The 11,227-nt window shown below is 36.0% G+C and overlaps 2 protein-coding genes across 3 annotated transcripts in view; both read right to left on the reverse strand.

The window, feature by feature from the left end:
- The window catches only part of nox5 (NADPH oxidase, EF-hand calcium binding domain 5), a 175,010-nt gene that overhangs the window by 32,885 nt on the left and 130,898 nt on the right, over nt 1–11,227 (reverse strand). The window lies entirely within an intron of this gene.
- The window catches only part of hal (histidine ammonia-lyase), a 35,570-nt gene that overhangs the window by 7,960 nt on the left and 16,383 nt on the right, over nt 1–11,227 (reverse strand). For both annotated transcript variants that reach the window (XM_087310238.1, NM_001089457.1), the window contains 9 exon segments: nt 9,425–9,452; nt 8,918–8,992; nt 8,766–8,838; nt 7,145–7,211; nt 7,016–7,053; nt 3,994–4,119; nt 3,638–3,777; nt 3,475–3,522; nt 1,584–1,731 (listed from right to left, as the gene is read on the reverse strand). In XM_087310238.1, coding sequence (XP_087166364.1) covers nt 1,584–1,731; nt 3,475–3,522; nt 3,638–3,777; nt 3,994–4,119; nt 7,016–7,053; nt 7,145–7,211; nt 8,766–8,838; nt 8,918–8,992; nt 9,425–9,452 — 743 coding nt within the window.

Consider the following 11,227-nt stretch of genomic DNA (forward strand, 5'->3'; position numbering starts at 1 on the left):
TAATAATTTCTATTTATATCCTATATATATCCTTATTATATATATATATATCTTTAAGATATTATATCTTTTTTTTTATTATATATTTATGTAAAGATATTTGTGTATTGCTCTACATCTTGTGTGTAGTGTGTAAGCCAGGCGCACTTTGCACCAGACAATAGACCGACTTTGTTCTGGTCTAAAGATCAGACTATTTACAGCAGGGGTCTCAAACTCGCGGCCCGCGGGCCATTTGCGGCCCTCAGTGCAATATTTTGTGGCCCGCGCCGACCGCTGTACTCTGACAGAATCAGCGGAGCGGGGAGAGAGAGCGCTCCCCGCTCCGCTGATTCTATCCATACACAGCACGCTTGTCACTCAATGCGCGTTGTCGCGCGCGTTCTGATCAGCTGTGTTGTCGTGCGCGTACTCAAGAGCGGTGTTATCGCGCGCCTACTGAAGGGCGGGACCGAGGGTGTGTCGCGTCGCGGGGGCACTTTTGATCACTTTGGAAGGGCACTTTCTATGCAAGACTAAAAAGGGCATGTGCTCTGCACAGGTTGAGCCCTATGTGTGCACGTGCCTGCCCTGCATCTTATATATATTGATATTATAGGTAGATACAGACTGGTACAGACTGATGTGACTGGAGTGGGGTGGGGGTGTTTTATTTATACATATATACGCCTTTTTTTAGTTGAGGGAATGGAAGTTTTGAGTGAGTTCCCCCACTTTTTTCCCCAGGACTTCAATGAGTCAAAGTACAGGTCTAGACTTAATGATGATCATCTTCAAGCCATACTGAGGGTCTCAACTGCTTCCGCTCTAAAGCCAAATGTGGTTCAGATTTGTGAGAAGAAGCGCTGTCAAGTCTCTGGCAGCAAGAAGTAGGCAAAAGATGCCATGTTCAGAAGAACTGTTCATAATCTTCACTCAATGTTCTATTAATGTTCAGGACACTTCATGTTCAGAAGAAATAATTAAAACTGTTAATAATGACATTTGAGGACTTTTTTTTGTGAAATCCCTTATGCGGCCCAGCCTCACCCAGACTTTGCCTCCTGCGGCCCCCAGGTAAATTGAGTTTGAGACCCCTGCTTTACAGTTTCTTAAAATAGCAATGCGCCAAAACACGCCTGCTTTTTTAGACCAGAACACCTATGGGCGCACATTTAAGCGCAAATGCATTTGCTATTTAAACAGTGTGGCGCAACACCTCAAAATGACCCTTGCGCCAAGCTTAAAGTAGCAAAAGACTATAGCACCGCGCCTTGCGCCATATTGCGCCCGGTGTATGATAGGGCCCAAAGTGAGCATTGTTGCTCACAATTAAACAATGCTTTCTAGTGTGCCACAATTCAGTGCACTGCCAGAATTGTGTGATTGAGACAACCCTATGAAATGACAGATTCCCTGATCAGTGCCGTAAAGGGAGCTGATTGAGATGCACCCTATGTTTTGTCTCCAAGTCATGTTTTGTCTGACAAGTCTGAAAGAGTTTTTTGCATTGTTTACAGTTTCTGTCTGCAGAACTGAACAACAGTGTCTTAATATATCTGCTCTCATCCAGCACATCAAACACTTCTTCTTTTTCCCCTCACCACTATCAAAGGCTTTGGTGGTGCCCTTAAGGACCTCCAGGGTCAGGGCAGCGATGATGTCAGCCTGTCGGGCGATGGCCTCCGCTCTCTCCACGGCCTCTGCTCCCAGAGAAGTGATCATCTGTGTCCCATTGATCAGAGCCAGACCCTGACGACAGAGATAACAGATAGAGACGTAAACACATGCTGTAGAAAACACCCAAGAACACTAGTGTCCCAATAACCACCCAGAACACTGTATTAAAGGAACACTACACTTTTTTGGGGAAATAGGATTTACAAGTCATCTACAGTTAAACAGTTGAGTTCAGCCAGTCTGACGGGAGCACTTTTAACTTAGCTTAGCATAAATCATTGAATCGGATTAGACCATTAGCATCTCGCACAAAAAAACATTACGCGGTTTGATAACTGTAGATACTTCATGTACTAAGACTGACAAAAAATGAAAAGTTGCTATTTTCTAGGCGGGTATGGCTCTTAACTGCACTGTCATTCTGGCGTAATAATCAAAGAACTTTGTTGCCATACTATGGCTGCAGAAATGATATTACGCAGTACTTGAAAGTAGTCTCCATCTATAGTAAGGAACTAGTCTAGGGGAAGTGTAAAATTAGCCTATTTCCATTGCTGTCTTGCAATTTTTGCAGCCGAATGAGCAAAAGAAAACATTTCGAAGAATGCTGGTTGATGGTACCCACTGACCTCCATAGTAGGGAAAATATAATTTGGAAGCCAATAAGTCTTAGCATTCAGCATTTTTCTAAATATCTTCTTTTGCGTTTAACAAAAAAAGAAAAAAGAAACTCAAACAGGTTTTGAACAAGTGGAGAATGAGCATATGATGGCAGAGTTTTCATTTCTGGGTGAAATGTCCCTTTAACTCCAGAAGAGTTAAGAAACCAATATTTGGTGAAATGAAAACATTTGTAATTTTAACCAATTGTCCTTAAAATAAAATAAATTTTAAATTTAATAAAGTAAATTAAATACAAAATTTTATAGAATAAAATAATTGTTTTATTAAATAAAATGATTAAATTAAAAAATTCAAAAATGATGAAATATAAAATAAAATGTTATTAAATAAAAATATAAAAATAAATTGAATTAAATTAAATTTATAAAATAGTCAAATTAATTTTTTTATTAAATTGAAAATAAAATAAAGTAAATTTAAATAAAAAACTAAACTAAACTAAAATAAAAAAATTTATTAAATAAATTAATTAAATTAAATATAAAATAAAATGCAATGAAATAAAAATAAAAATATAATCAAATAAAATTCTAATTAAAAATAAAATAAAGTAAAATGAAAAATGTAATAAAATTGAATACAAAATAATTTATTTTAATTTAATTAAAAAGTAAAATTAAATAAAAAATTCAATTGAATTTAAAATAAAAATAAAATATCAAATTAAATTAAATATAAAATAAAATTGAATAAAAAAATAAATGAAATAAAAATTAAATAGAGTAAAATTAAATAAAAAATAATAATAAATAAAACAAATAAAAATAACTTTAATTTAATATAAAATTAAATTAAAATAAAATAATTGAATATAAAATTTTTTAAAATAAAAATAAAATAAAAGCTACTACCAGCAGTTTTTAAATGTTAAATTAGGAAGAAATGTTTTTAGACCTTCATAAATTAAAACATTACATTTTTACTCAAACCCATATCTAACAAATCCAGAAAAATAAAAAAATTGTCAATGCAAAAAAAAAAAAGACTAGTTTAAAATGTTGAACTGCCTCCAAGAGTAGCTGCACTGTTAAAAATCTATGCAGGTCAAGGACACCCATTTCTGACCCACAAAACAGCTCTAAGTCAACAGAGATAAACATGTTGACTGCACAATGGGGGGATTAACCGTACCTCCTTTGGCTTCAGAGATATGGGCTTCAGACCATGCGCCTCCAAGACCTGCGGGCAATTCAAAGGTCAGACGTGACTGACGGATAAATGAGCAGTAAATATGTTTACATGCTGTTTTCATTATTGATTCACAGTCCCCGGCATCCAATGGCAATAAGCTCACGTATTTGGCGTCCGCCCAGCCGCTTTTAGGCGACCACATCTTGCCTTCTCCCATCAGGCCGAGGGCGAGGTGAGACAAAGGGGCCAAATCTCCGCTCGCTCCTACCGTACCTTTTTCCGGGACGTAGGATAGACAGGAGGCTGAGAGCAGAGGAGACAGTAAAACACCTCAAGTAGAAAAACTTCCTTGAGGAGAGAGTTCAAAGGAAGCGTTTGCTAATGTTATTTCAAAAAGACGCAGGAGCCTACATAAAAAGCATTCTTTGAAATGGCACACCATGTTTCATATGCCATGCCAGAGATGTAAAAAAACCCCTCAACAATAGTCTCCTTCAGTTAAAATATGGATAAATGTACCGTTGAAGGCCTGTATCATGCTGTGCAGCGTCTCCGGTGAAACCCCGCTGTGTCCTTTGGCCAAAACATTAATCCTCAGAGCGAGCAGCATTCGGGTTCTTTCGGGACTTAAAGGGCTTCCCAGACCTACATTGACAGATAATCAAAAATAATAATCATATGGCAGACAGGATCAAAGGGGGTTCAATAATGCCAGTCAGTTCATGAAAGAAACATTTTTGAGCCAATCTCTAAGAAATCTCACATACACTGAACGGCCACTTTATTAGGTACACCTTACTAATAGCTGGTTGGACCCCCTTTTGACTTCAGAACTTCCTTAATCCTTTGTGGCATAGATTCAACAAGGTACTGGAAATATTCCTCAGAGATTTTGGTCCATATTGACATGATCACGCAGTTGCTGCAGATTTGTCGGCTGCACATCCATGATGCCAATCTCCCGTTCCACCACATCCCAAAAGTGGCTTTATTATATTGAGTTCTGGTGACTGTGGAGTCCATGTGAGTACAGTGAACTCATTGTCGGTCTGAGATAATTCGCACTTTATGACATATATTTATTATGCAAAGTGTGGCAAGAAAATATCCCCCGCACCACTACATCACCACCACCACCACCAGCCTGAACCGTTGATACAAGGCAGGATGTATCCATGCTTTCATGTTGTTGACGCCAAATTCTGAGCCTACCATCCAAATATTGCAGCAGAAATTGAGACTCATCAGACCAGGCAAGATTTTTCCAATCTTTTATTGTCCAGTTTTGGTGAGCCTGTGTGAATTGTTGCCTCAGTTTCCTGTTCTTAGCTGACAGGAGTGGCATCTGGTAGGGTCTTCTGCTGCTGTAGCCCATCTGCCTCAAGGTTGGACATGTTATGCGTTCAGAGATTCTGTTTTGCAGACCTCAGTTGTTATTTGAGTTACTGTTGCCTTTCTATCAGCTCGAACCAGTCTGGCCATTCTCCTCTGTCCTCTGGCATCAATAAGGCATTTGCGCCCACATAACTGCCGCTCACTCAATATTTTCTTTTTCGGACCATTCTCTTTAAACCCTAGAAATGGTTGTACGAGAAAATCCCAGTAGATCAGCAGTTTCTGAAATATTCAGACCAGCCCGTCTGGCACCAACAACCATACCACGGTTAAAGTAATTTAAATAATCTTTCTTCCCCATTCTGATGCTCGGTTTGAACTGCAGCAGATCGTCTTGACCATGTCTACATGCCTAAGTACATTGAATTGCTGCCATGTGATTGGCTGATTAGAGATTTGCGTTAATGAGCAGTTGGACAGGTGTACCTGATAAAGTGACTGGTAAGTGCATATAGAAAAGAGGCTGCCATTTGATGACAGTTTGGTTGATATTGTGTAATACGGTTACAATATAAAAGAAATGTTTGTTTTAAAAATGTAATTATTTCTGTGAATTTTCAGCTGCATTAATATATACTTATACCAATGTGCTGCTCTATGATTGGTTCTTATTATTGATGTTATACTGACATATTTTAAAGAAACACTTCACTTTTTTTTAAAAAATAAGCTCATTTTACCACACCCCTAGAGTTAAACAGTTGAGTTTGACCATTTTTGAATCCATTCAGCCGATCTTAGTGTCTGACGGGAGCACTTTTAGCTTAGCTTAGCATAGATCATTGAATCAGATTAGACCATTAGCATCTTACTCAAAAACGATTAAAAAGTTTAAATAATTTTCCTATTTAAAACTAGACTCTTTTGTAGTTATATTGTGTACTGAGACCTGATGAAAAAAATGAGAAGTTGATTATTTGTAGGCTGATTTTGCGCCTGCTGCAGCCAATCAAATTCCTTGACTATTACGCCAACATTAGAGTATAAAACCCAGCCACATCGACCTAAAAACTAGAAACTTTATTTTCTGTCAGTTTTAGTACACAATGTAACTTCAGAGGTAAATTTGTATTTTTCTCATTTTTGAGTGAGATGCTAATGGTCTAATCAGATTCAATGATCTATGCTAAGCTAAAAGTGCTCCAACCAGACACATAAATTGGCTGAATGGATTTCAAAATGGTAAAACTCAACTGTTTTTGTGTTTCAGTGATCCTTTAAGGATATTGTTAGAAAAATGATGTTAAAAAGAATTCTATGTATACAGTGGTTCCTCGCTAAAACGTGGATCAACTTTCCCGGTCTCGCAGTTTCGCAGATTTTTTGACATGCAGCGCATTGTGTTCTGCGTCCTGATTGGCTGTAGACCACTGTCAATCAATTTCCTCCATGTCTCCAGTACAGCATATGTTCAGCTTTCCAAATCAACATAAATCTTCGATCGCTAACTGTGAGTTCCAACATGGATGCAAAAATGGTCGGAACTGTCTGAAGCAGGACCATCGTAAAGGGGGTCACACACCAACGGCGCCGCACTACGACGCACCATACATTTTAGAATTGTAAACAGGATTATATCAGGGTATGCACAACGGCGCCGCAAGTCGGCAGCTGTCTGCAGTGCCCAGGTACAACTCAGGACACTGTTTATAGCACTGCTGCGCCACAGAGCACCATCTGAATAGTTTCATTTTAAATAACATGCGACTATGTGCATCTGGTGTGTGTTACTCCTAACTGTAATGTGGGCACCACATCCGGTGTGCGACCCGCTTAAAGATGGAGCCTGCTTTAGTTTTGTGGATTAAAACATTACAATGGATGCCAACATTAAAGCTTTATGAACCTTTTGCTGACAGCGATGAATATAATTTGTGCCTGACAACAGATTTTGATCTTTGTTTTTTTTTCTTTAAAACTGGACTTATTTTTCTATAAACGAGTTTTAAACGAGAGAAAAGTGTGAAAATGTTAATGTCTGTCTAAAAAAAGTGTATAGTGAGGGGTTTTACAGACTTAAAACATCTATAATAATTGTAAAAAATAAAGCTGACTACTTTGCTGATTTCACCTATTGCAGGGTTATTTTTAGAACGTAACTCCCGCGATTAACAAGGGACCACTGTATTTCACTTGAACGTCACACCTGATGAGTGTGATCGCAGAAGGTTTTCCTGAAGTTCCCTGTAACAGGAAAAACAGCAGTTTTAATTATGCCTCATTTTAAATGCAAAAGTGGAGAAACTAGACTACAACTTTGAAAGAACATACATACTTGAGCTTGCTGACTGGAATGACAGTCCGTGCAAATTTACCAAACCCTGTAGTGATGCCATACACAACTGGAAAAATAAGTTAATTTAGTATTAATGAGGATTATTTATGCATTCATGCTGATCCAATTGGGTGTTAATTTTATTTTATTATTTTACAAACCATTTATGAAAATTCCTGCCATAATGTCATATACAGTTGAAGTCAGAATTATTAAACCCCCTAAATTATTAGCCCCCCTGTTTATTATTTCCCCCAATTTCTGGTTTAACACATTTCTAAGCATAATAGTTTTAATAACTCATCTCTAATAACTGATTTATTTTATCTTTGCCATGATGACAGTAAATAATATTTGACTAGATATTTTTTAAGACACTTCTATACAGCTTAAAGTGACATTTAAAAGCTTAACTAGGGTAATTAATTTAACTAGGCAGGTTAGGGTAATTAGGCAAGCTAGTGTATAATGATGGTTGGTTTTGACCTTAAATGGTTTTAAAAAATGAAAACTGCTTTTATTCTAGCTGAAATAAAACAAAAAAGACTTGTTTTGGATTTTATTTTTTATTTTATTTTTTTTTAGCTTTTTGTTTTGTTTAATTTTGCTTGGTTTGGGTTATTTTGGTTTGTCTTTAATCGCTTTGGCTAGTTATTTGTTGCTATTTAATTGTTGGTTATTGGTTTATTCGTTGGCTAGCTTTGTGTTTCTTTTGTATGTTTGGTTTTTTAGTATTGCTTTAGCTTGGTTTGTTTTTTTTTTGTTTTTTAGGATGTTTTTGTTTGGGTTTCTGCTCTTTTGAATACCCATAAACCAATTAAACAGTCTTCTATTGCTGACTTATGTACCTGCATTATCCCAAATGTTTCGAAATCCAGAGAAATTAAGTTCAATTCATTTTCTGGCTTGGTTTCATAGAAAAAAGTGAAACACCAAGATTTAACATGCTGTGCGTTATTGAACTTCAAGTAGCAGCATTATAACTTAAGAACCTAAACTGTATTTAGTCTGCTAAAACAGCTGCTGCTGCTTCTCCACATGATCACGAGCAGAACCAGAAGTGGTAGACTGTCTTCTTCTGCTTCATACTACCATGATAATAAGTGATATTAAGTGTTGAATACTTTAGCTCATCCATAAACATGATTTCTGCAGGAGTCCTGTAACATGTAATGAAGACTACAACTCCCATGACTCCACACTCAGTCACTGCATCATTAAACTACATATTTGTTTGTTGTGAATACACGCCCTCAAAATTACATACTACATACTTTGCTTTTACAGCAGTATGTTTAAGATGCTATTTATGGTGTAATGTATTTGCCTGTGTAATTAAATCTTTTCTGAATACATGAGATGAAAAAACACGTAATTTCTTGTATTTTCCAGAGTGTCAGGTGGCGAGCTGTTTGATCGCATCGTGGAGAAGGGCTTTACACGGAGCAGTGCGTTATATTATCAAAAAATATTATCAGACACACTGTGAAAATTTCCTTGCTCTGTTAAACATCATTTGGAAAATATTTAAAAAAGAAAACAAAATTCACAGGAGGGCTAATAATTTTGACTTCAACTGTACATTTCCCATACTCATCAATGTAGTGTATGTTGTGCTCACCTTTGTTTTCTTTCACAATAGTGTCCAGAAGCTCTCTGGATTCCACAACTTTTTGCTCGGCCTCTGGGGTCAGCTGAGGGGCAGATCAAAATGTTGTTTGTAAATGTTAATCGACTATAAAACTGATTGCGGCATCCATGATAAAACATTACCTTAATCTTATAGAGGCCTTTCCCCAAATTCACCAGATCGGTTGAGGTCAGGCTGTTCCCATCCAGAGTAATGTGCTGAAAACAGACAGTACTAATGAGAGTAACAGTGTTGTAAATTTAGTCCTAAGAATGACTAAATACTGTGGCACGGTGACTCAGTTGTTAGCACTGTTGCTTTACAGCAAGAAGGTTGCTGATGTGAGTCCCAGCTGGGTCATTTGGCATTTCTGTGTGGAGTTAGCATGTTCTCCCCGTGTTGGCGTGGGTTTCCTCCGGGTGCTCTGGTTTCTTCCACAGTCCAAATACATGCGCTATAGATGAATTAGGTCAGCTAAATTGGCCGTAGTGTATTAGTTTGTGAGGGAATGCCAGTGTGTATGGGTGTTTCCCAGTACTGAGTAAGAGCTGGAAAACAAATGCTGGAAAAGTTGGTGGTTCATTCCGCTGTAGCAACTGCTGATAAATAAGGGGCTAAGCCGAAGGAAAATAAATGAATGAATGACTTACTTGTTCTGGTTCTCTGTATGCTCTTGTTCTGTTTTTAACACTCACATTAAGGACATTTGCAAAAATGATCACACATTAATTTTTGAGAGACTCTCCAAAAGACGAAAGAATCATTTACATGCAAGTTTATATTTGGCCAAACAATAAAGCAATGATTTCAAAAGTGGGACGGGGTGAATATTTAAAAGGTAAAAGGTTTTTTACATGAAGTTCCAACGAGAACTGTAAATTCAATGCATTGTTTATATATAATTTATCTAAGAAATAAGTCATAAAATGACGCAAATTAAGAATAAATGTATTTAAAATGAAGTAATATAAGCTGAAATGCCCAATTTGAAATTTTAATTTTAGATTTTATTATATTAGACATTAAATAGATATAGATACTAACTTTATTATTATTATTACTTTATTATTATTTTATTATTAGTCTTATCTGGAAAATATTCATAGCGCTTCACTTTTTTCACATTTTTTATGTTTCAGCCTTATTTCAAAATGGATTAAATTCATATTTATTTCAGTTTAGTTCATCTTCCAGCAGGACAATGACCCAAAGCATACTGTCAAAATATCAATGAAGTGGCTTCACAACAACTCAGTGAATGTCCTTGAGTGGCTCAGCCAGAGCCCAGACCTAAATCCTATTGAACATCTCTGGAGAGATCTGAAAATGGCTAATCATGGTGAATTGTGTGTAAAATTGAGGAAATCAATTATTTTAATCCATTTTGGAATAATGCTGTAACATAAATAAATGTGGAAAAAGTGAAGCGCTATGAATACTTTCCAGATGCACTGCATATATTAACTATATATTAACAATTAGGATAATAATAATATTTAGATATAGATATTAACTAATATACTAAATTTATTATATATTAATTATATATTAACTATTACGATATTAACTTTATCTAGAAATCTATAGATATTAACCATCAATGCATTTTTATTTGTATTATTTAATATTTTCCTTCTGTCTTTAAACATTTTGTTTTTTTGTCGTCATTTTACACTGACGTAAATTTATATTTTCATAATGTAGTTTGTATTTTATATTTTGATAGCCTTTTTCAATAGCCTACTGGTTAGTGCACTGACATACAGCCCTGTAGTGCTCACAGAGACCCGAATTCGATTCCCGGCATGAGATCCTTTGCTGACCATTTCCCTCTCTCAGCTCCCAATAGACCATTTTGAGGGATGTAAGCAATAACAATAGTCCTAACATATTTCCTGCTATACAAATGCAATTTCTGTAGCTTCTGAGAACCCAAAAAGATCTACATATTGATAAATAATGTTATGATCGCTGTTATAATGCTACGTCAAGATTGAATTTGCCTTTTTTTTAACAATTATGCACTAGTTTGACAACCAGCAGGATATGTTTAAGGGGCAATGGCATTACTGCATTAAAATGATCTACACTATCCTGTCTGTAACTTCCAGTGTCCTTTCCATTTAAAGGTGAAAAAACCCTAAAATTTAATTATAATAAAAATAAGTTTGACTAATTATAAAAAAATACAAGTTAAAATATTATATTGGAATACATTTAAGTAAAAATTGAATCAATCTAATTTTAAATTAGTGTTTATTTCCTACAACCTCTTAAGGCCCAAGGTATTTTTTACATGCATTTTTTATTTCTCTTTGCTATTTGGGCTTATTGGAGCCTAATTAGAATAAAAGATCTAAATATCATCCTTTGACATGATTTACTTTTAGAGAAAAATGATGTCCATATATGTGGACTCGTGGTCTGAATTTACATAAAACACATTTTCCCGA

Source organism: Danio rerio, chromosome 25, assembly GCF_052040795.2.
Source record: "Danio rerio strain M-AB ecotype USA chromosome 25, GRCz13ab, whole genome shotgun sequence".
Taxonomy (NCBI): Eukaryota; Metazoa; Chordata; class Actinopteri; order Cypriniformes; family Danionidae; genus Danio; species Danio rerio.